The 25,790-nt window shown below is 40.4% G+C and overlaps 2 protein-coding genes across 16 annotated transcripts in view; one reads left to right on the plus strand and one right to left on the minus strand.

The window, feature by feature from the left end:
• Nucleotides 1-25,790, plus strand: part of MCM9 (minichromosome maintenance 9 homologous recombination repair factor) — a 404,677-nt gene that overhangs the window by 29,723 nt on the left and 349,164 nt on the right. For 2 of the 15 annotated variants that reach the window (XM_070073667.1, XM_051855382.2), the window contains exon 8: nt 7,578-9,009. The exons of 8 other annotated variants lie outside the window; for them this stretch is intronic. In XM_070073667.1, the coding sequence (XP_069929768.1) occupies nt 7,578-7,606 (29 nt within the window). In that variant the 3' untranslated portion in view covers nt 7,607-9,009. 5 more of the 15 variants (XM_070073666.1, XM_017345338.3, XM_051855379.2 and 2 more) reach the window with 5 other exon arrangements.
• ASF1A (anti-silencing function 1A histone chaperone) lies at nt 3,654-18,096 on the minus strand. The gene is made up of 4 exons (NM_001171342.1): nt 17,988-18,096; nt 10,215-10,330; nt 4,936-5,112; nt 3,654-3,866 (listed from the first exon to the last, which is right to left on the minus strand). Exons 1-4 carry the CDS (start codon nt 18,094-18,096, stop codon nt 3,654-3,656), a joined length of 615 nt encoding a protein of 204 aa, NP_001164813.1.

The following is a 25,790-nucleotide window of genomic DNA, read 5'->3' on the forward strand; positions in this document are numbered from 1 at the left end:
CCACCTTTATGTATCATTGCATGTTAGTTTGGAATGATCCTGTTTGATTTTCTCATTTTCTAGTGTGTACTTCCATATGTGTGCATGCAAGAAAATAAACATGTCATCCGGTATTTTATGAAGAAAGACCCAGAAAACAAACACTAAAGTAAACAGGAGGAAATTTCACTTTACAAAAGTAGATGGGGTAGAGCTTAAGGCATTTTTATATTTGTACCTCATTCACAAGAGCAGCTCCTACTGGAATTTCTTAGGTAGAAATTTGTCTTAGTAATTGGCGCCTCATTCATCCATTGCAATGGCTGTTTAAAAGCCTTCGCAGTAGAACGTCAAGATGTGATTATAAAGTGACAGGGATTTAGGAAAAAGTTATTTTTAAAAAATGTGTACTGATGTTATTTTGTAGTTTTAGAGTATTGATCTTAGTAGTAGTTCTAAAAATAGCTCCTTGGTTTCACCCATTTATATGTTATTTGCTACTATATAAGGGCTTTTAATTTCCATGGGTTATGCTCACATTTCTCATAAGCATGTATTTATCACACAACAGAAAATGCTCTAGTAATGAATCTAAATATGTGGTTAGATGTTAAGGAGCTTTCAGGTTTTGAAATATAAATATAACTGAACAATACATTAAGCATTGACAAGAAAGGGTTTGTTAACTGAGAGGAGTGGACGAGCTTCAGGATACTGTAAGGGAAGTAGATAAGAATATTTAAACAACACTTCCTGTGCATTTTAAAATCTATGATTCAGTGTTCTAAAGTTCTTTCAAGTGTTACTAATAACAAAGATGTTTCCCAAGTAATTACATGGAATGTTTCCCAAGTTACTATATGGAATGTCAAGAAACTAGTCTAAGCTATCATATGGGCTACTAGTAATTTCAGACTGTTTAGGCAGTTTTAAAATGAATGGCTGTCTATTGTCACTGTATTAATGAACTAGTGTAAAAGTATATTAGCACTTTTCTTTCTTTTCTTATGCCAAGATAAAAATATGAGAGAAAAGACAGAGGAAATACAAATTTTAGAGTCAGAAAAGATACTGCTACTTCTCACTTTGAAAGGGCCAGACTTGTATTGCAACCCTTTAGAGTCATAAAAGTCAATTCAGTGAGTCAAATTGGTACTTTGAAAATGAAATGCAGTAAAAATCAGAATACTGCACATAGTAAAGGTACACTAAGGGGGATAAAACACTAATGGGTACACGTTTCTGGTAATTTTTAATGAAAATACACCCTAGCATTATAGGCTCATTAAAAAAAAAAAGGAAAAAGAAGAGGCCAGCGTCACGGCTCACTAGGCTAATCCTCCGCCTGCAGCACCGGCACCCCGGGTTCTGTCCCTGTTGCTCCTCTTCCTGTCCAGCCCTCTGCTGTGGCCCGGGAGTGCAGTGGAGGATGGCCCAGGTCCTTGGGCCCTGTACCCCATGGGAGACCAGAGGAATCTCCTGGCTCCTGATCAACGCAGCGCACCGGCCGCAGCACACCATCTGTAGCGGCCATTTTGGGGGTGAACCAACAGAAGGAAAACCTTTCTCTCTGTCTGTCTGTCTCTCTCACTGTCTAACTCTGCCTGTCAAAACTCCTGCCATAGGTTTGCTAGAAACCTCAAATCCTAAAACTAGTGAATAAAACCACCTACAAGCCTAAGGTTATATGATGCTATGATGGGCAAATACAAACTTGCTTCCTCAGACTTCCTAGATGTTGCTGAGCTCAAATGATAACCTTGTTCCCTCCAACCTGCTTGACTTACCTTTTCAGTGGCATAAATAATTTGTTCATGTTTACATTCTCAGGATAAGCTATTTACTGTGATCAGGAAGGGGAAAATATCTTCAAACCTTCTAGCTATTATTTGTATATAGTGTCTATAAATGAGGCTAAACAGGAAGTCTTGGAGCTGCAGTTTTAGTTTTTGTATTTAAAAATTCATGAAGCCATAAAATTTAAGATAACAGATCATAGTTTCTAAATCCCAAACTTCAATGAAAATTTATAAATTGATATAAAAATCTAACACTTTGTCACCTGACACTGATCATAATTAGAATAAAAACTCAGTAGTGAGTTGCTTTATTTGGTGATCTAGCTATACATACTTTATTTCTAACAAGTACATCTTGTTATATTAATCACTGAGCTTTTTTGAAAAGTATTTTATTTTTATTGTTTAACATTTTCTTTTAATTGCAATTAGACAAAAATGAGACTCTCAAACTTTTAACAGTCAGAAGTATTTTAACTTTTAAAATCTATGAACTAGTTAATGGACAATATTTTAATAATCTGGTATTAAATTTCAAGATTTAACACTTAGCGAAACTTTGCTTCACAAATTCACTTTTATAGCACTTATTACAACCTAGAATCCATATTTAAATGCCCTTTCCTTTCCTGAAAATAAACTTTTAAAAGTGCAGTATAAAAGTTTTAGATATGAAGGCACTGCATAACCTGCATCATATGGCTGTCGTGCTTTGCAGCGAGAATAAAAATAATATTCTACCCTTACTTTAATGGAGCATAAAGAATTTCTGAAGAAGGACCTAACTCTCAAAGAAAACAAAACTTTTGGCCCATCTGGTTTATGAATTCCTTTCCAAGACTGCTTTTCAACAAGTTGTAATCTGGCAAAGCTACCTAGAATATGTCCACCATGCATAATATCTGATCTTATTCTTCATGACTGTAAGAGGATATGGGACAAGGTAGTATTTCCAAAGCAGTAAATTATATATTTTGATAAAGCTAAAATACTTTTCTAAGTCTACTTTTTTTTAAGTACTGCCAACAATAGATGACTACGAGTTTTTAAAAGTTCTCACTATTTTTATAAATCTAATGAGCAGATTTGAGCCATTAAATCTTGTATCCTTAAACTTAGGAAGTATTTGTTCTTGACTTGCTGAATTCACTGGGCAGTAATGATGAGCAATTCAAGAAGTGCTCTGATGTCTTAATTTTGTATAACCATTATAAAAACAAACACCATAGCCCAAAGAACTTTATAAACATGTAGGTACATTCGTTATCTTAGAAACTAAAGCAAATGCTGCCCCACATTACATTAATTGTAATAGTAACCATAAAAGGCTTCAGGGTGGCCTGAAAAGGACAGATCCTAAAGTCCTTGGTAGCATATAATTCATTTCAATCCCCCTTTTAAAGTCATGCCAAAAAGGAATGGAAAGTTTCCCCTTAAATTAAAACCACACTTTATGTTTTAACAGGAAGAAACATCTTAGTTGAAGTGAACTTTCTTTTTTCAAAGGCCAGAAAAAATAATGTTCCAAAGATTACTGTCCGAGAGGCTAAGACATCTTCACAACCTGGTCTAAGGATTTATATTTTTCTTTATAAGTGCTTTAATTACATATAAAGGAGAAGAAAAATAATATATATGCTTTAATCAAATTAGTTTCAGAACAAATAAAATAACACATTAGAGAAAAAATTACTTAAAAATAGTTGTATTTATATTCCACAATTTGCTCAAATACTGGTTTTCTTATAAACTTTCTACAGGATGTTTTTAAACAAATTCTTCACATTTTGTCTTGACTATGTACTTACGGAATTTCAGGGAAATAGTTCTGTGTATTTTTAATAGCTTAATTTGTACTAAAGGGATGGCAGGTGGTCACATGCAGTCCATGTGGGATTCTAACATGACATTTAGTGAGTTTTCTGACGTGGACCATCCCTTTGAGGCAGAAGGTAATGCATCTGTTGACAGAAGTGACTGTAGATTTGGATTACTGCTCTCTGCATCTTCCAGTTTTTCTGTGTTGTCTTCCCAATTAATGTGGAATCTTGTGACCCTGGGATTAGATGCCAAAATGTTCCTTTGAAGCTAGAAGAAGGAAATATATAAATGGTAAACATTACCAAAGTTTAATCACCCTATGCAAATAGATACTTAAAGAAATGGGTCCTTTATGTTAGCACTCCTGAAGGGTTACGTTCATATACAGAAGTATAGGACAAATAAAGCACTTTAGCATAACTAATAAACAAGGACTAGGACCATAGCAATTATTTTGGCTTAATAGGAACAAGATATGGAGAATCTGAGGGAATTCATTCAGATCTTTTACTATACTATGAAATATCTATTCTTCTACTCTTGTACTTCTATTTCCTAAGAAGGGAAAGAAAATTTCTCCCAAATACATCTTCTTGCTATTAGTGATTTCCTACCTTTTAAATATTATGGTTCATTTTTGGAAACAATAGTCTAGTTTCTTCTCTTTTCTGTTGTACAAGTTACCAAACAGATAACCAATAAATTTGATCTATGAAAGGATTGGCCAGGATGAAAAACATTCTAGCCTTATTACCAGAAAGTTGAACTTTATTCTACTGCCATGTGACTTTCCTTGTATTGCCTGGCAGACAGAGGGCCCTATTCAACTTCACTTGATTTGCACCCTCTCAAAATCACCAGTTAGTAAACTGTTACAGTTCCCAATGAAAAACCATAAAGGTACTAAGTATCCTTGAGAATAATGAATCACAGATTTCAGCTTCTCAGTGTTTAAGCTATTTGCTATCACCTGAAATATTTAAGACCTTTACTTTATCTGCTGTTCCTACAGAATAAAACTAAAGCATATAGGTACTTTGATATAAGCATAGATAACTGTTTATATGAAAAGCAGACACAAACACAGACTTCCATGTCATAAAAGCTGAAGTGAACATGATCTATGGGAAATGCCATATAAGAAGCAGTAAACAAGTGCCCATTTCTTATCAGAGATACTTAATGACTTGCATAGAGAAAGGGTTTGAGGTCACCCATGGTAAGGGAACAATGATTAGTTTGCCCAGCTGGCCCAAAGACATCAAATTTACTTTGTCTCAAACTGCCTAAAAAATTGTATAGTAACAGTAATTAAAAAGGAATAGTAAGACATTACCTTAGAAAAGTCTGGTTTTACTGGCGGATTTTCCCTTAATTCTGTCTCAGTATATTCATTATTTACATAGTAGCCAACTCTAATAAATTCTTGACCTCGATAGGTACAAGTAATTAGCACAACTGTTACGCCTACTGCATCAGCATCTGGAATGAGTCCTGGATTAGGTGCATCTGCCTGGAATAATTTAAAAGAAACATACACAAAAGGCTGTTAATGGCAGGCGAGATTGGAGTTGTAGTTACCCTGAGCACTTTCAGTTGAACATGGAACAAGAAAAACTTGGAAATCACATTGGGAAGACAAATGCTTACATTTGGGATTGGCCTAAAGGTAGATATATAGCTCATGTTTCTCCACAGTATCCTCAAGTAGCTTCATTAAACTTCCAGAGGGAAATAATTCTGGTTACTGTGTGTGTTGGTTCATGAGGAATTATGCAAATTCATTATAACTTTTTATAAAATACTTAAACAATTTAATCAATAGTGCTATTGGTTTTAACTTTTTCCAGTTATAATTTTCAGACCTAAATTAGTAAATACTAAATTATTTCCACACAACCAGTTGGCAACAAATGTTTTTTATACCAGTTTTCCTTTTCTCCCCAGGACACTTATATTCTCGTACCTATACAACCACCTCTCACAAATATTCTAATAGTAATTTAGTATAAAACTGAACACAAATAGCTACACAGCAGATTTTTGTTTTTCTTTTTAAAAAGATTTTATTTATTTGAGAGGCAGTGTTACAAAGGGGAGAGAGAGAGGGAGGGAGGTAGGAGGGAGGGAGAGAGAGAGAGAGAGAGAAAGTAAGTCTTCATCCGCTGGTTCACTCCCCAAATGGCTGCAATGGCCAGAGCTGGGCTGATCCGAAGCCAAGAGCCAGGAACTTCTGGGTCTCCCAAACAGGTGCAGGAGCCCAAGCACTTGGACCATCTTCTGCTACTTTCCTAGATCATACCAAGAACTGGATTGGAAGAGGAGCAGCTGGGACACAAACTGGCGCCCACATGGGATGCTGGCACCACAGGCAGAGGCTTAGCCTACTACACCACAGCACTGGCCCCTGCACAAAACACATGAATAATCCTCTGTTGTGAAAAGCCATTTTACTGGACACTAAGATTTAGTGTGCTGTTTAAAATTCATATTATGAAAATCCAAAGGAAGTAAAGATTATTTTAGGCAGATGTCATCAAAGACATTTGTTTTTGAATCCTGTTGAACCTTGAGGAATGCAGAAGGGAAGCTAGACAGCTAGAGGAGGCTAGGGATGCTAAAGGCCATGTCCCTAGTAGCACACCAAACAATAAGGAGACGAATGGATGTAAGGAGCCACAGACTGAGGCATCCAACCTCGATCTAAGGCGAACATCCAGGGTAGTAAGTGAATGAAGTCCCAGTCAGCTAGCTTACTGCTGCTAGGCCACCAGGAACCTGTGTCCTACATCTAGTCATTCTCACCAGTTCTTAATTCTAAAGGCCAACTTCATGTCTTCATCTCTTTCTGAAATACTGTTTAACTTTCTAACTGGTCTCCCCAGTAAAGTACTGGTTACACTGCTACCAACATTAGCTACCTAAACACAGATCTTATTCCTCTCTCTTAGCCTGGTTTTAAAACCTCAAATGATGATTTTCATTTCTAAGGGGTAAAATCTCACTTCTTGAATTTCATTTATAAGACCCTTCAGTTTGTCTCCAACTAACATCTCCAGTCATGTCTTAGATACATGAATTACCTAGGCTCTTTAAAATGTGATAATCTTTCTCACTTCTGTACCTCACACATACGTTCCCTGTTCCTTTGACTCGAAAGATCCTTTCTTTAAGGACCTTTTGACACTTAGAACAAATGAATCCTTCTCAGTGAAGCCCTGTGCCAGTCAGAAGGTGGATTCAGTGGCTTCCCTTTTTATGCACTTACATTGCTTGACACAAACCTCTACTAATGTGTGACCAACAATCTAAATATATTCTTCAGTCTTCCCTGTTAGGCTCTAAGCTTTCTGCAGGGCAGGAGTCCCATGCAACTCATCTGTATGGTCTCATGTAGAGCACAACCACAAGCACTTACTACTTTGAAATTCATTCATTGCTCGGTTCTATCTTGTAGAAATTTATGATCTCTTTGGAAAGAGCCTATCTTGGAGAATCTTCAGCATCCCAAGCACCATTCCTGCCCCACAGAAGTATCTGGAAGTGGGTTGAGATAGTTCAGTAATGCTGTCCTCCATATTGCTACCCATACCTTCAGCAAATTGCTTAGACATGTTTGTGTTTTTGAAATTGTTTGCCAAAGGATTCAGCTTGAGCAAATATGAGTAGAGAGACCTGCAAGCTGGATAGCTCATTGAGGATACAGAAGTAATGAATAGAGATAGCTGACTGCAACCAACAATACTAGGCTGATATCTAGACATCTTCTTGCTACCTCTGGACCCATTCACAAGAAAGGCATCTATTTTCTGAGATGCAGAATCATGGCAGACTAGAAAAATATTATGTCAATGTGCTTAAAACACAAAGCATAAACTGGGGGCTAGTGCTGTGGCATAGCGGGTAAAGCCTCTGCCTGCAGTACTGGCATCCCATATGGGCACGGTTCTAGTCCTGGCTGCTCCACTTCCGATCCAGCTCTCTGCTATGGCCTGGAAAAGCGGTAGAAGATGGCCCAAGTCCTTGGGCCCCTGCACTTGTGCAGGAGACCCAGAAGAATCTCCTGGCTTCTGGCTTCGGATCGGCGCAGCTCCAGCAGTTGAGGCCATCTGGGGAATTACCCAGCAGATGAAAGACCTCTCTCTGTAACTCTGCCTTTCAAATAAATAAATAAATCTTAAAAAAAAAAAAAAAAAAAAATTGTACTTCAGTCTCTCTGTGTTGACAGTGATGAATTTTTTAAAATGCACAGGTGAACATGTGGCCTAAATTACCTAAATCGTCCTTTTTGGCAACATGTACACTTATAACAAGGTTAGCTACTTGAAAATCACTAGAAGGAAGTATTTTTGAATTTTTTTTTCCTATACCACTCTAAGCCAAAAGCTTAGGAGTGGTCCTAACAATGCAAATACAAAAAGACAATTTCTAATGATTTATTTAAAAAAACAAGGCATTTCTAAGTTTTTATTGGTAGCATGAAAAAGGTTTCTCACTACACATCAACCCAAGTTTCTTGTACTACATGATGAATCATCATCAATAAAATATAAGCCCCAGGTTTATGGGTTGAAGAAAATCCTGCGTGTGTACATGAAGCTAAAAGAATGAAAATTTAGTTCTATTAATAGAAATAGGGTACTATGACTGGTCTTTAAAAAGTTTGTGAAAAATGCATATTATGAAAAACTTTGGCTTTCAAAAATGTTTGCACCAAAATAAACAATTCTAATATTTCATGAATTTTTAAATGTAGTATATATATATATATATTTTTTTAAGATTTGAAAGGCAAAGATACAGAGAGAGAAGGAAAGAGAAACAGAAAAGCTTCCAGCTGCTGGTTCATTCCCCAAATGGCTGCACTGGCTGGGGCTGGGGCAGGCTGAAGCTGGGAAGCAGGAGCTTCTTCCGGGGCTCCCATGGGTGCCAAGGCCCAAGCACTTGGGCCATTTTCTGCTGCCTTCCCAGGCGCATAGGGAGCTGGATCAGAAGCAAAGCAGCCTGCACTCAAATCAGTGCCCATATGGCATGCTGGTAATACAGGTAGAGACTTAACCTTCTGTGCCACAGCACTGGCCCCTTTCCATGAACTTTGAGGTAAAATTATTTTCCACATGTTAAAGATGACAAGATGACTAAGGAAGGTTAGGGAAGTTGTCCAAAGTCACACATGGGTAATAAACAGAGGCACCAGGATTTATCAAGGTCTGTACCTACAGCACTTCCTTCTCTAGAACAGAGTGTTCCCCATTACCACATCTTTCACAAAGTTATGTCTGTACCTAATTCAGATTAACAGTATTTTTTAACTGATGTACTTGAGCCTCTTAATTACTATATTTGAGCTTCTGAAAACTGTTTAGATGTTATTTATTGCTTTATTCAATAAAAAGCACAAATGTCAGGAGATCAAGATTTTGAATTCTGTTAGGGAAAGGAGAGGAAAGGTAGCAGCTTTACAGATGGCTTGTGTTACAGTGATTCTTTGACCATTTCTCATGGGATAATTTGATTAACAGGATTCACTTAAATTGGGCCCAACTGTGAAGTGAAAAAACAGGGAGTTCAGGGATAAAAAGTATTAGATTTTTCTTTCTGGTTTAAGTCTTTTCAGTGGATTCGATTTAACTGATGGGACTGGCCAGAAATTTGAGAGTATTTCCAAAAGGTTATGGAAAACTGGAATTAAAAGTTTTTTTGGTGCAAGAGTTTTTGATATCAATGCAACAGTTTTACAGTATGCATTTTTCATTAATTTTCTAACTATCACTTATTTGCAACAAAAAATTAAACCTTTTTTTCTTTTAAACCTATGGCTGTTTACTATTTGAACTATTACAAATATCTCCCTCTAATAAGCATGAATAATTGAGAAATGACTGAATAGTTTTAAGCAGCAATTTAACACAGATTAAAAGAAATACTCTCAAATGCAGAGAAGAAAAATCACTATCAGTGGTGTCTGAGAACATAAATTATCTTAGCATTTTTCCTCAAACAAACAGATAGTGGGGTAGTGGATTTGTAGTAGCATGCCTCTATGAAGTGGTAGATAAGATGCTTTAGTAAAGCATTGGACTTTAATGATCCAAGATTAAACATTTCTATCTACTAACATAACTGTTAATATAGCTTAATTACTGAGTATGTCAAAATAAAGCTGCTGTTTTGTTATATTATCATCACTCCTACTGGTTGAAACCATAACCTAATGATGCATATTCCTAACTGGTGTGGTTACCATTACTACTGGCATAGTTAGTTATATGCATTTTGCATCCATGTTTTGTGCTGTTCAGTAGCCATCTTGAAAAGTTTCATACCAAGGGACTAGTCATGGAAGAGCCCCAACTTAACTACCAGGTATAAATGACACTTCTAAGGCTTACTGTATGCTGTGCATCTCCCTGAAGTAAGTAATTACATGAGCATTTCTCGGTATATAAAACCAAGAGGTACAGTCCCTACAGTGACCGAACCAGGACGGAAGCAGACTTAAGTGAATGCAACAGAAGCAGAGTGAATTAACGCAAAAGGAAAGGAGCAGGATTCCAATACTCCAATAAGACTATACAGTCTATTTAAAAATATATTTACCAAGATTAATCTTACCTGAAATACAAACATATGCCTTCCTGCAGGAACAGGGCCCACTAAAACAGAGTCTAAAACTTGATCATATTCTTCACTTTCTGCAGAGCCCACATAGATAATTTTCCATTCCAAGTCTAGGGTTAAAAACCAAAATATTATTAATATTCAGTAATCATTTATTGGTTGCTAAAGTTGTTTTCTCATAATAGACTCCAGAAAGGCAGTAGAATGCTTCTTATAAAATTTTTACCAGAATTCATATCTTACACTATAGTTTCTCAAAATTCTCTTTTGTAAAAAACTAGACAATGATTCTCAGAAACAACATAACAAAATCTGGAAAATGCTATATACTTTGTCTTGAAGATTTATAACAAATCACACTGGCCTAGTATGTCTGAGACAAACTTCACTAAAGAATAGTGGTAACATTAATCCAGCACTGCCCATATTTATTTGGCTATTGAATCACTTGCCCTCCCCAACTTTTTAAAAGATTTATTTATTTGAAATAGTGACAGAGAAGATCAGAGAGAGAGATTTTTATCTAATGGTACAGTCCTCAAAAACCTGCAACAGCAGAGGCTGGGCTATGCCACACTGAAGCCAGTATCTGCATCAGGATCTCCCACATTAGTGGCGGGAACCCACGTACTTGTGCCATCACCTGCTGCCTTCCCAGGCACATCCTCAGGGAGCTGAATTGGAAATGTAGAGTACCCAGGAACCCAGGCACACGAGAATGATATGTGGGTGTCAAGTGGTCTTTGCCATTTTTCTTGTATATCTTTTTTTTTTTTTTTTAAATGCAGAGACAGTGAGAGAAAGCTTCATCTACTGTGTCATGCCCCAAATGGCTGCAGCTCAGGATCCAGGAATGCAATCCTGCGTCTCTCACATGAGTGGTAGGAACCTAGTTACTTGAACCATCACTGCTGCTTCCCAGGGTCTTGTATTAGTGGGAAGCTCAAGCCAGTAGCCATGACTGGGAATAAAACCTAGGCACTTGGATAAGGGACACAGGCAACTTAACCAGTTAAACGCCATCTTATATCATCTTTTAAAAATCTCCTCAGTACTCTTTCATCAACCAAAATAAAGTTTGTTATTTTGTTATAAGAGTCATCACTCCTAGTGGCTGAAACTATAAACTGAAGATGCACATTACTAACTGTAACTGTGACTGACTGACCACAGTTGAGTTTTTTTATCCTCCATGGCACCCCATTATGTCATATGTTCTTTAACCTGGGGAGAGGAAAAGAGGAAACCAAATCCCTACATTGCATGAGAGTATGTACAGTGGGCATGAACCCAAGGAGTACAAGAAATGTTCAAGCGCAGCCCAAGACACTGTATGTAATTCAACCAGCAGACTTTATCGAGCCCCTTTTACAGTGTGCTCCTTAAGGAGAGCCCAGAGAGAGATTAATAAAACTGCTTTTTGAAGGAGCTGCCTCCTTAGTTGGGGGAGGAGGATAATTCTTTTTTTTTTTTTTTTTTGACAGGCAGAGTGGACAGTGAGAGAGAGAGACAGAGAGAAAGGTCTTCCTTTTGCCGTTGGTTCACCCTCCAATGGCCGCCGCGGCCGGCGCGCTGCGGCCGGCGCACCGCACCGATCCGATGGCAGGAGCCAGGAGCCAGGTGCTTTTCCTGGTCGGGGAGGAGGATAATTCTAAAAATACAAATGATCTCTGAGAGACGACTTCTTCTTAGGCTATTGTGTGGCCTGCCTATTAGAAGCACTCCACTGAGCCGACATAAGCATTGGCAAAGATCTGTGTTTTGGGGTCACTCATTAGAGTCTATTCAGGGCCACCATGTGCTGCCCTTCTTGTGTAACTCTGTAGATAACTTTTTTCCCCCTAAACTGATACTAGAAATAGCTTAACTGCTACTTCTTTATAGTTTTTTTTTTTTTTCTTTTTACAGGCAGAGTGGACAGTGAGTGAGAGAGAGAGAGAGAGAGAGAAAGGTCTTCCTTTTGCCGTTGGTTCACCCTCCAATGGCCGCCGTGGCCGGCGCACCGCGCCTATCCAAAGGCAGGAGCCAGGAGCCAGGTGCTTCTCCTGGTCTCCCATGGGGTTCAGGGCCCAAGCACTTGGGCCATCCTCCACTGCACTCCCTGGCCACAGCAGAGAGCTGGCCTGGAAGAGGGGCAACCGGGACAGAATCCAGCGCCCCGACCGGGACTAGAACCCGGTGTGCCGGTGCCGCTAGGCGGAGGATTAGCCTATTGAGCCGTGGCGCCGGCCTCTTTATAGTCTTACAAATTATGAGTTACAGAATTGAAAGCTCCTTTTTTGTCTTAAACTCAGTAATCATCTTCTGAGAGCCTGTTATGTTATGGTTCTGTCCTAGACCTTGTTCACTTAGATATCCAATTGGTAGCACATTTCTAGATGCAGAGTCCTGCCTCTGACATCTCATGAGCTCATGTATTTGATGAGAGAGACAGACAGAGGCAGAGAGACAGGGAGGGAGGGAGGGAGGGGGGGGAGGGAGGGAGGGAGGGAGGGAGCAAGCAGAATTGAGTATCTTTTCAAAGGCAACAAAAAACCACTGGCTCAGAGTAAGCTAGGGAGAAAATAACCAACCATAAGATTAGAGATTAGAGGCATGCCCAGATCACACAAGGTTTTGAAGGTCCTAAGGACTCTGACTTTTATACTAAGTGGCAATGGAAGCCATAGAGTTTGGGGCAGAGGGACAGAATCTACGTTTCATTTTAAAGGATCATTTTGACCACTATGTTCAATAGATTTTAAGAGGACAGAGAAGAAACAGAAAAATATTTCAACAATTGAGGCAAGGGTAGTTTGGACCATGGCCAGGAGTGAGGCTGCAAAGCAATTACATTCTGGATTTTTTTTTTTAAGAGTTATTTATTTGAAAGGCAGAGTTATACAAAGACATCCTCCATCCACTGGTTCACTCCCCAAATGGCTGCTAAAGCTGAGGCTGGGCCTGGCTGAAGTCAGGAGTCTGGAACTCCCATCTGGGTCTCCCACATGGGTGCAGGGGGACCAAGGAGTTGGGCCACCTTCCACTGCTCTCCCAGGCACATTAGCAGGGAGCTTGTCAAGAAATGGAGCAGCCAGGACTCAAACTGGCACACGTAAGGGATGCTGGCATTGCAGGTGATAGTTTAACACTGTGCCACAACACCGGCTGCCTGCATATTTTGAAAATGCAAGCAGCAGGAGCCACTTTTTTTTTTATTAAGAGGATGAAAAGTAGGAGAAAATAATTAGTAGTTTTAGGCATGTTTCAGCTGTCTACTAGATACCTGAGTGGAGATACTGAGTAGGAAATTTGGGTATCCTCTCCCTTTTTCTTTATAACTGCCTTTCAAATCTTTTAAAAAATATGAATATTGGCAGTGTTGTATAAAACCATAAGGAGATAGGATTCCTAGAGATTGAACATTGGAGCTCTCCAAAGAGGTCAGGAAGATGAAGAATCAACTAAGGAGATTAGAAAACTAGTAGCTAATGAGACAGATGATCCAAAAGCCAAGAGAAGAAAATGTTTTTTGGGGGGCTGGTGTTGTGGTGTAGCAGGTAAAACCGCCACCTGTGAGACCACATCCAATACGAACACCAGTTTGGTTTGAGTCCTAGCTGTTCTACTTTTGACGCAGCTCCCTGCTAATGCATCTGGGAAAGCAGTGAAAGATGGCTCAAATCCGTAGGCCCCTGCACCTACATGGGAGACCTGGAAAAAGTTCTTGGCTTGGGTCTGGCCCAGCTCTGGCCATTGCTACCACGTGGGGAGTGAACTAGCAGATGGAAGATGTATCTTCCCCTACCTCCCTCTCTCCCTTCTCTCCCTCTCCCCCTCCTTTACTCTGCCTTTCAAACAAATAAATAAATGGTTAAAGAAAAAAATTGTTTTTAAAAAAGGAGTCTGAAAGCTACTAAACTAGCCACAGAAGGATAAGACTGAGAATTGTCATTTGAAGGTTTATTTGTACCACTACATATAATGCTCTTGTACTAATTGGTATGAGTTAAATTGACATTTGTGTCTGGCATAGGAACATGGCTATAATTTGTAAACTTACTTTTATAAAATACCTACTGTGTGCTGCACATTGATCCTGCCACGTCATACCTGTTATTTAAACCTCCACAACTTTATCATATCGTATCATATCATATCATCCCTATTATGCAAACAGAAAACTGAGACTCAGAGTTTAAGTAACCTACCCAGATTTCACAATTTGTACATTAAAGAATCAGGCTCTGTCTCTCCAACTAAAAAAATAAGATAGGGGCCAGTGCTGTAGCGTAGTGGGCTAAGCCTCCACCTGCAGTGCCAGCATCTCTTATGGGTGCTAGTTCTTGTCCTGGCTGCACCTCTTCCCATCCAGCTCTCTGCTATGACCTGGGAAAGCAGAAGATGGCCCAAGAGGTTGGGCCTCTGCACCGGTGTGGGGGGCCTCTGCACCGGTGTGGGGGGCCCCTGCACCGGTGTGGGAGACCCGGAGGAAGTTCCTGGCTCCTGGCTTCAGATTGGCAAAGCTATGGCCATTGGCGGCCATTTGGGGAAGAGAACCAGCAGATGGAAGACCTTTCTGTAATTCTGCCTCACAAATAAATTAATCTTTTTAAAAAATGTAAAGATAAATCTCCCCTTGCTCTCAAATTAGTAATAGAATTAGGGACTTAACTGTAAGGGGAGTGGGAGATAGAGAACAGAGGAATGGGGAAATAATCAAGCCCTAACAAGTACAAGATGCAACTGAAGGAAGGCCTGGACACTGATTTTTAATCTCATGAGAAGTTTGCTTTAGCTACTTTCAAATGTTTGGTGCTTTTTAAAATTAGCATCTTTTTTTTTTTTTTTTAAAGCTTAGTTTTCATTTCCCTGCCTCCTATATTGGAAGGAGGAAGAGATAAGGTCAAAATTTTCCCTAGGCTTTCAGCTGAAGTAGTTTATTCATTTGTTGGAAGTTAACTAATTGTTTCATTTAATCATGATAACCCTTCCCTGAAAGTATCTCCTCATGTGGGGGGAGTGAGAGAAGTTAACAAGGAGATTTTAAGCTAATTACATTCCTTGAGAAGACCTATGGTCTAGTGGGAAGAATGCAGTCTTTGGAATTAGAGTAAGCCTGAAATTTGAAAATATGAAGCACTGTGCTTAATTCTGGTACATTGTAAGAATTTTGCCAACAGTAGCTATAAGTTGGACATATGTAGTAAACTTGAAAGTTTGCTTGAAGGGAGGTCAGTCAAAACTTGTGTAGGCCTGATGACCATCAGATCAAGCACAGGAAAGCTTGTGCTTAAATCTTGACACCTGGTTTTTCAAGGAGGATGTTAGAAACATCCAAATTATCTTAAGAGCAAATACTACAGAAGGCTTTTTATGAAAGCAAAGCTGCAAGGGCAGCTTTTAAAGAAAAGTGGGGAAAAAAATAGTGGCTGAACTCTGGTTTGGGACTTGGATAAACAGCTTATAAAGTGAAAAATTTTCTTAAGAATATTCTGTACTTTAATTTCAGGAAATGATTTTTAATAAAAGAAGTACAATATAAAATTATGGAGCCTATGAAGAGCCATTGCTAACTATTTCCTTAATCCACACAGCCTCTAGGTGGAGTACATAGGCATGGCACCTTTTTGAAAGATTCCTTTGCAGCTTCAGTATGACTCAGCTTAAATTTTTTTTATAAAATACTAAATAAATGCCCATTAATGGTACCCTTGAAGTGTGGGGTACCAGTGGAAGTAGGTGTATTCTTGACATTATTATTGTAAAAAGCTCAATGCGACCGAGCTGGGTTTGGGATACCAATTAAAGATAGAATATAGTTTGGCTACTATGAATGGAAGGTTTCCGCTACCCAATATAAAAGTCCTCTAACAGCATCTTGGTATCTGTCTTGTTCTGGGTTGATCCTAAAATGGAAGGCATCACTTCAGAAGTATCTGTAGTTTGAAGATCTTCTGATGCCTAAAACATTGTAGCATAGGTTCTTATTTGCCTGTTTTCATATGCAATTAGCAGTAAAAAAAAAAAATACTGATTATGGGGACTGGAAAATGGGCCTCCTGGCTGAGATGGTTACATGGTATAGTAGTGCTAAGAGAGAGTAATCAGATGGCTTCAGAATAAGAAAAAATGCCCTTTAATTTGATTATCAATGACCTAGGTAGAGATTAGTTTAATAAGTGAGTCATCTTTCTGACTACACCCTACACATAAAATTTATGTGCACTTATGCTTTACATGTTATTAAAACAGAAAGGCACATATTATAATGTTAAGTTTAGGGAGTGAAATGGAGGAAGGCAATGAGCAGGGACTGTTACTTTATGTCTGCACAACTTTTAAAAGTTTTACAGTGAGCATATATTGTTTTTATAATGAATGTTAATACACCACTAAAATACACTTCAGACTAAAAACTAATTTTTAAAATGAAAATGCTTTACATGATTATCCTAATAATTTTAAATATACTTTGTCAAATACATTTGTAAATTCAAGTATGTCTCCCTATTTAATTGTAAAATTTACACTGATAAAGTTAAATTTTTTTCCCCTCAAATTTTGAAAATGAAGCACTGGACTATTTTAATAAAATCTGAAAAAAGCAAAGCTCAGAAATTACCAAGTTCTGGCTTTCTAAACACTTTATTACTGCACGAATTAAAAACGTTTGTCTATTTTTGAAGACCTTAAGAAATACTAAAAAAATTGCATTTGCCATCAAGATTTTACTTTTTATTTCTTAGCCCACGTTGTGTGATATGTTAGGGTATATTCTGTATTTGAATGTGGAGTTTTAATTAGATTCTTGAATAAAGTCTTCGTTCAGACTATTTAGCAGCATGGTTAAATCTTGGAAAATTTTTTAAGGATCTCATTCATGTTTACTCGGGTTTAAATGTAACTTTCCAGCATAGCAATATTTTCCTCCCTGAGAGAGGAGAGAGGTTTTCGTCAATGAGGAAGAGGAGTCCACGCCGGTCCCGGAGCCTGCGCGCCAGCATCCCCAGGCGCCCCGAGCATCCCCAGCAGGAGAGCCGGGGAGGGCCCGCGGCCCCCGGGGAGCCCGCGGCGCGGAGGGGCCGAGCCTGCGCCCGCCTCCCCTGCTGGTTGGTCGAGGGAGCCAGGAATCAGCGCGAGGACAGCCTCGCTGCCCTCCCCGGTGCGGCTGGGCACGACCAGCCGGCGGAGAGGGGCAACTCGGCCGTGAGCTGCAAACACGGGTTTGCCTCCGGCTGTGGGTGGGGGGGCAGGCAGGTGGGCCGGCGCCGCGCCGCGTCCGTCACCGCCGCGGGGCGCGAGGAGGCGTCGTGACGCCGGGGTCGCCGGCCCAATTCTCAACTCGGGGTAAGATGGCTCCGCTCCGAACTCGCCGGCGCGACCCCACGCGCGCGCGCCTGCCCCTGCCCACCTCCACGCGGCGGCCGGGGGGCGCGGGGGCGGTTCGTACCGCGGAGCCAGCCCGGCGCGACCTCCCGGCCGGCGCCGCGGGCGCGAGTGCGGGTCCCGCGAAACGCCCGCCCGCCAGACAAAGCTGACAACATGGCTACCTCCGCTCGAACAAGTTCCTCGCAAGTTGAGCCGCGGCAGGCGCCTGGGCTGCGGCTGGAAGCCGCGCGCGCCTGGCCGGCCGTCGTCCATCAACTTCAAGTTTCCCTCCGCAGAGCCGAGCCCGCAGCCCGCCGGGCGCCGAGGGCGGCCGCCCCGCGCGAGGCCGGGCCCGGGAAACTTTCAACGTCTGCAGCCCGCAACTGACAGCCCGGGCGGGCGGGCGGCGCGACTCACCTTCAGACAGGTCCTCGATGCACTCGAAGGTGATCTCGAACTGGAACGGGTTGTAGAAAGGAGAAGGGTTATCCAGCACCACTACATTGTTCACCTGAACCTTTGCCATATTTTGAAAAAAACACAAACAATGGGAGCGGGGGCTTGTTGCGGCACAATAAAGTCCAGCCCGCGGCCGCTCGGCAGAGCGCAGACCCCCGCCCCGGCGCCGGCCCGACGTCGTGCAGCGGCGACTTGAGAAACTTTTTTTTTCCTCTTTTTATTTACACGAGAGCACTCCACAGTGTTTTGCAGCTTTCCTATTTCACTAAACTACAGCCCATTCTGCTCTGATAACTAGCAGCGTTGCTCGCGATTGGCTGCACCCGAGCTCTGACCCTCCTCCTCCAGCGAGGGCCTCGGCTGCGAGCAAGATGGGCTCCCGCTCCCGGAATGGACTCGGAAACTTTAACTGCGGCTCCACCTGCTGGTGTGGATTAGGACAAAGGCGGAGAACAAAGTGAGTGGAATACGGGCTGGGAGGCCCGCGCGGAGGCCGCCGCCGGCGGCGGGGGGAGGGGCGCGCAGGCCCCGCCCCCGGCCCGGCGACTCCCGCGCCTCACGTCGGGCGTGGCCGCGGCGGGGACGGGGGGCGTGGCCGCGGCGGGGAGGCGCGAGCGCGGCGACGCCCGCCCCCTGGGTTTGCTGCTGTCTGGTTTTTGGGTGGCGTGGGTTTTTTTTTTTTTTTTTTTTTTTTTTTAAGCACTCCTATACATCAGTGCAAAAGGCTTTGTTGACTCTGCTCAGTTTTATCAGATAAGATGCAGTCGTCTACACCAGGTTAGATTCAGCTGTGAGTTGGGTGGTATTTGGAGTTGAGAAAAGGGTTGGTTGCAGTGGAAATAAATTGCATTTTATAGGCCGATGTCAGCTCGAAAGGAGCAAAGCCATTTTGGAAATCTAGTTCTTGGCTAGTATCTACGCTTGGGCACGACAGCGCCGTTACTTAAGTAGACACAAAATGAAAGGAGAGGAGATGATTTTACACACTTTGCTCGGTAAATTTAAGTGGGTAATCTTGGGCTGCACCTGGTTATCTTCTGCCCATTCCATAGCTCTAGAAAGAAAAAGAAAAATTACAGGAGAGGTGATCAGTTACACCTCAGGCTTGTGTTGTTTGGGGAGCATAGCAGGAACATAAAAGGAGAAAATGGAAGAGTCGGGAAACCAAAAGGGCGGCACAGTAGAGAAGGGAAAAAAACAGGAAGGAATATCACTACTTTTCATCTTCAACAGTTTATGACCTAAGCCGTTGGACATAATTCTTGGCTGGACAGATTCTGAGGTCTGAAATGAGGACATGTGAATAGCTTTATCTGTTTGCCTACCCTTGTGGGGAAATGGGGGAGCTTTTATCATGCTCTTGAGCTTGGAGTCTACTGAGTAAGGGTGGAAAAAGGTTTGTTTCATTCCGTGCAGTTCCTAGCTATTATTTTTTATTTAAGTGTTGAGATTGAAACCCCCAAACGCCCAAATGACTCAATCCAGACTGAAAATTACTTTGTCATTGAGTTATTTCCTAAGTATCATTGATGCTATAAGGGCTTCCTCTCAGCATAGTGCCCAGAATTTTGATTTGTCATTCTTAGCATGGTTCATATTTAAGGTACGTTGCTTATGGTGGGACAGCTTCATCTGATAGTCTTTGGAATGAACTTGGGACAGTTAATATTAGGCCTGCCCACATTCAAGAAAAGTAGTTGGGGGAGAGGAGTCAGATTTTTTTTTTTTTTAATAATTCAGCAGTTAGGTAGAACCTACCGAAAGTTTCTTGAACCCTGTTGTTTCTGTTCATTAAAGTGAAAGTCATTGTGTGGTAACAGACACAGTTTACTACAGGTGATAAAACAGCACTCTTATTAATGTTGGTCTTAATGGTGGCTAGGATAAAATGGAGATTGCTGTATGCACTAAGACATGTTGGATACATGAGATAAAATGACCATTTGAAGATTAGAACATGACTCCTTTGAGACTGGTGTATGCAGATGTCTGATTATTGCAGTCATTGTTTAAAAAAAAAATCTTTGTGTATTTATTTTTCCTTGTTTCAAAGGCAGAGAGATCTCCCATCTGCTAGTTCACTCTCCAAATGCCCACAGCAGCTGGGTTTAGCCATGCCAAAGCCGAGAACCAACTAGGAACTTACTTTGGGTTTCCCACCTGTGTGGCAGGAATACAACTACTTGAGACATCTGCTATCCCTCAAGATAGCATTTCCTAGAATTGCAAATAAAGCTGGCGCTTGAATCCAGGAGCTGTGATATGGGATGTGGGCATTCCAAGCAGCATCTTAAACTCTGCAGCAAAGGCTTGACCATATTGCAAGCACTGTTAAGAGGAAATTCGGGGGCCCATGTTGTGGCGCAGCTGGTAAAGCCGCCATCTGCAATGGTGGCGTCTCATATGGGTGCGAGTTTGTGTCCTGGGTGCTCCACTTCTGATCCAGTTCCCTGCTAATGGACTGGGAAAAGCAAGAGACGATGGCCCACATGCTTGGGCCCCTGCTAGCCACGTGGAAGACCTGAAAGAAGCTCAAGGCACCTGACTTCAGCCTGGCCCGAGCATGGCCATTGGGGAGTGATGGAAGATCTCTGTCCTTCTCCCTGTAACTCTAACTTTTGAATCAATCAATAAGTCTTTTTTTTTTTTAAAGGAGATTCTAATTTCCTTGTTTTATCAAAGTGCACTTGTTAAAATGAAGCACATTTTGTAGTGTGACCATGCATGTGTCCTAATGAGACCAGTCCTAAAAAACTCATTTTTGGTGTTAAGTGTCACCAGAGGCAGAAAATCTATCTTTAAGCCAGTAGTCTGGCATATTTTCTTTCAAAAATTTTCAATGCACTGTATATAACGGTATTTAAGAAAACACAAAGGGCTGGCACTGTGGTGTAGTGGGTGAAGCTGCCACCTACAGTGCTGGCATCCCATATGGGTGCCGGTTTGAGTCCTGGCTGCTCCACTTCCAATCCAGCTGTCTGCCATGGCCTGGGAAAGCAGTAGCAGAAGGCCCAAGTCCTCAGACTCCTGCAATTGCGTGGGAGACCTGGAAGAAGCTCCTGGCTCCTGGCTTCGGATTGGCGCAGCTCCGGCCATTGGGGCCAATTGGGGAGTGAACCAGCGGATGGAAGACGTCTCTCTCTGTCCCTGTTTGCCTCTCCTCTCTCTGTGTAACTCTGACTTTCAAATAAATAAATAAATAAATCTAAAATAAAGAAAAAAAAAAAACAGAAACCAAATACCTCCCTAATGGTTCACTAGAAATTGTAAAAGATCATCTTGTGACCTGTCATCCTTCTGCTCTCCTGTCTTGACTCTTACTCTTGCCCATCAGAAATATCGAAGGGCTTTTAAGAAATTCCACCAAATGTTCCTTTTCACTTATGATACCTTTCAGGAAAGACCATAAAGACTCCCCGGATGAGCCCGGCATGTTTTTAAACTGTTAATACCTTCAGGGGCAATTTATAGAACCAGTTGCTGAACAATTTAAGTACCCCAGGGGTCCCACATGATTCGTGGATGGCTGTGTGGAATGTAATCCCCAAATCAGAGCTCTCTAGAGATCATTTTGGGGGAAGGATGAGTTGTCTGGACCTAAGATGAGCAAAGCCTAAACTGGTGCCAAAGGCTGAAATGAATGAACCTGGTTACCTGTTGTTGCAGGTTGAGTTAGATCTCCCCCTGATTCTTGTGTTGAAGTATGAAGGTGACTGTATTTGAATATGAGCCTCTGACATAGTGGCTGAATGAAATGAAATTGTTAGGCTGAGTCCTGCCTAATCTGACTGATATCCTCAAAAAAGAGGAAATTTGGACATATAAAGAAATACTGAGGACACAAACTCACTGAAAAAAGACCATTCTGAGGCATGGCAAGAGTCCTCAAAAGAAACCAAGCACCAAGCAAACCTGTCAAGACCTCGATCTTGAACTCGCCTTCAGAACTAGAGAATGTGGATTTCTGTTCTAAGCCATCCAGTCTGTGATAGTTTGTTATGATGGCAGTAACAAACAAATACACTTGCAAGATTTTTTTCCTCCACTCAGAATTACGTTATTTAATTGAAATAGTGGCTAGTCATCTAGTATTTTCTGAGGTGATAAATGAGATGGTAATTCAGCCTTGGCAGTAGGGGTGTGATGGAGTGTGGATTGGTGTTCTGGAACCGGTTTTCAAAGGAAGTTATAGCTTCAATTCTGCAGAGACAAGTTGCAGCTTGTTTCCATGGATCCAAGGGTCCTTTATAGAGGACTTCTAAGATTCTGAAATTTAAGTGTTGAAAGTATGAATTAAGAAGTAGTAGGATTAAGTGAACTGAACTGAAATGTGCTGAATTAAAATGTACTGGAACTAAGAATTAAATAGAGTCTTAGTCCCTGCCTGCTATAGGAGTTACTGGAGTGGAGGTACTAACTTCTTGCCTTTGTTCAAATCCTAGATTTCCACACGGGGAATTTCTTGTTCACCATGTTGAATTGTCTTTTAAGAGTTACTTACTTATTGTTTCCATCTTTTAAGAAAAGATTCTTCTGTAAGGCTTGTTTTAATATGATCTTTAGTTAGGTTAAAAGGCATCCTTTTATTTATTAGTGATAGGATATTAAATTTTAATGATAGTTTTAAATAAAATTTATGTAGAATGTAGATTTGCTGGAGTTTATAACCATTTTTAAATGAGTTAAGTTTTTTAAGTAATTTTAATGATTCATTACATGTATACAGAGAGCATTTGTTGCATGAAATTTTTGTGTTAGGCTCCATGGAATGCTCAAAAATAAAACATACGAAGACCTTATGGCCCTGTAAGAAAGATAACTATGTAATCAAATAAGTATGGTAATACAATAGAAAATGTTAGATGCAACTTTAACCAATTACATATAAATACAGGCAAATGAAAAAAATTTTAACCATTTGTGAAGAACATTTAAATAACTTGTTTCTGAGCCTCCTGGTGTGGTAGGGGGAAGGTATTATCATCCTTTACAGCAAGACAGAATGCTAGTGCTCAGAGACCCACTCCTCTAACTGATGGCCTAATACCTCTCTACTGTGTCTCTACCGCAGCAGGCAAAATGTGAGGTGGCCTTTATGTGTAGAAAATGTGGTTGGTACCATTTCCTATAGTAATGACTTGATTAATCTTGAAGAAAAAAAGTTATTAATGAGGTTGGCTCAGGTGCATACTAGGAATAAGAGGAGGATCCCCCAGGGTAACAGTGGGGGGAATCTCTTCATTGAGGCACTACAGGTATCCAGACTCTTTGTAAAAGGGACATTCAGAAGGTACAGGAGGATAGAGCTATACCTCCTTATACATTTTGTAGGTTCTCCATGTCTGTTACATAAAGTGTACCCCTTCTCCATTCTCTGCTATACTTCATCAGTAAGAGTTTGTTGGGGTCAGCTTTGTGGTAGAGCCATTTAAGCAGCCATTTGGGACAATAGGATCTCCTATCAGAGTGTCACTTGAGTCCTGGATGCTCTGCTTCCTATCCAACTTCCTGCTAGTGCACCTGAAAAAACTGTGGATGAGACTCAAGTGGTTGCATCCCTGCCACCTACTTGGGAGACCCAGGGTCGGTCGATCTCTCTCACTCTCTCTCTCTCACTCACTCACTCTTTTTCTCCCTCTTTGTCTGTCAGTCTTTTGAATGAATGAATGAATAAATCTTTAAAAAATGTTCCACTGTTTTGTGTTCATTGTTACCCACCATAATGTTATAGGTTGTTGCTATAACTAGTTATCCTTAACTAGACTATATTGTTAAATACCTTTTGGGTAGCTATAAATCACATCAGCCAGCTTTCTGAAGCACTGTAATTATTTTCATGGTTGACAGTTTGTTGGTGTTAATAGCGTCATTTTTGACCAGAAAAGTATGAATGCAAATATCTAAAATTTATCTTGTTTTTTACATCTTGTTTGTTGTTGTTGTTTTACTTTGTCTTCTTAGTCCTCTTATAAATCTAGCTCTTTGTAAATTCATTTTCCTCTTGAATTCAGTTTTCTCTTGTGGTCCATCTTTGTTCATGCTTTATACTCCACCCCTTTCTCTCTAATTCCCTGCCTTTCCCATTCATCAGAGGCTCTGCTCTTTACCTGATGCCAGGGGGAAAGTAATGATCAGTAGAGAGAAGACTTGAATCTTTGGAACATCTGTACTAGACCAGTGCTTTCACAAAGCCACTGCTAAGCATAGCAGCTTTTTCTAGTTGGTTACTATAGAGACGGATGACTTTAGATGGAAGTCATGCTTGGCAGAAGCTAGGCAAGGAGGCTTTGTGAGATTGGAGGCCTTTTATGCATGGTCATTTAGAAGGAGTCAAAAAACTGGAAGGATAAGGAGGGAAAGGGTTTTACAAATGAACTAATAGATAGTTAGTAGGTACATAGTTGATAGAATTTGTACTTGCTAAGACTTTGAATCCAGTGTGCAAAGAATTCACTGCCAAGTGCCCTCTGGTATGATTACATAGTAATGTTTTCAAAAAATGGCTTTATTGAGATACAATTAACATAGCAATTCACTTATTTATAGAGTCAGTAGTTTTTAGATTCATATAAGTCATCCATTTAAAAGGTCAGTAGTTTCAGGAATATTCACAGAGATGTTCAGCTATCACCATAATTGATTTTAGGGGAATTTTGATCATCTCAGAAAGATAGTTTGTAGCCCTCAGCTATTTCAGTGCTTCCATTCCTCCCCACAGGTGTGCGGCTACCAAATTAGATCATAGATTAGTAGATTTGTAGTTGCCTGTAGGTTGCCTATTCTGGACATTTCATATAAATGAAGTCATACAGTATGTAATCTGTTGTGACCAGCATATTCCAAGCAGAGTGTCTTTGATGTTTTCATCCATGTTGTGGCATATATCAACAGTTTATCTTTTTCTTGTGAGTATTGTCTAGGAATAGTCCATTATATGGACATAGCGCATCTTATTTATCTTTTCCTAAGTTGATGGGCATTGGTTTTTTTCCCCCATTTATAGCTGTTATCAATAATGCTGTAAACTTGCATATAGATTTTATATGGGACCTGTGTTTTTATTTCTCTGGATTTATGATTAGGAATGGAGTTGCTGGATTCTATATGATAACTCCTTATGAGGAGGGCCCAGACTGCTTTCCAAAATGGCTGCACCATTTTATATTCCCACCAAAAATGTGTGAATGTTCCAATTTCTCCATATCCCCACTAACACTTTTCTTTTAAATGTCTTTTTGATGATAGCCGTGATGGTGTGTAAAGTAATATCTCAACATGGTTTTGATTTACATTTCTCTGGTAGGTAAAGATAGTCAACATCTTGTGTTTGCTTATTGGCCATATATATATCTTCTGTGGAGAGGTAACTATTCAGGTTCTTTGCTCATTTTTAAATTTGGTCATTTCTTTTTATTATTGAGTTATAAGTATTTATTTTAAATGCAAGTTTTTTATCAAATATATATAGTGTGCAAAATTTTTCTCCCTTAAAGGAGTTATCTTTTAATTTTCTTGGTGGTCTTCTTGGCAGCACAAACTCTTTAATTTTGATGAAAGGCATTTTATGTTTTCTGCATGTGCTTTTGGTAGCATTTCTCAAAGATCATTGCCTAATTCAAGGTCATAAAAATGTATGCGCATCTTTTCAGAATTTTTAGCACCTCTCATTTAGGTCCAGTTTAGATTAATTTTTTTATATGATGTGAGTAGAGGGTTGCCCAGATTCATGCTTTTGCATGTGGGTGTCTGATTTTCCAACAG

The sequence above is a fragment of the Oryctolagus cuniculus genome, chromosome 5, assembly GCF_964237555.1.
Source record: "Oryctolagus cuniculus chromosome 5, mOryCun1.1, whole genome shotgun sequence".
Lineage (NCBI taxonomy): Eukaryota > Metazoa > Chordata > Mammalia > Lagomorpha > Leporidae > Oryctolagus > Oryctolagus cuniculus.

Bases quoted from the DNA above. Each gene is read 5' to 3' on its own strand.
- ASF1A (NM_001171342.1), bottom strand. From the start codon at position 18,096: ATGGCAAAGGTTCAGGTGAACAATGTAGTGGTGCTGGATAACCCTTCT. The intron at 10,331-17,987 runs GTGAGTCGCGCC...TTTTAACCCTAG, and splicing joins CATCGAGGACCTGTCTGAAG to ACTTGGAATGGAAAATTATC. The intron at 3,867-4,935 runs GTAATGTCTTAC...TCCTTCTTCTAG, and splicing joins TAAAACCAGACTTTTCTAAG to CTTCAAAGGAACATTTTGGC.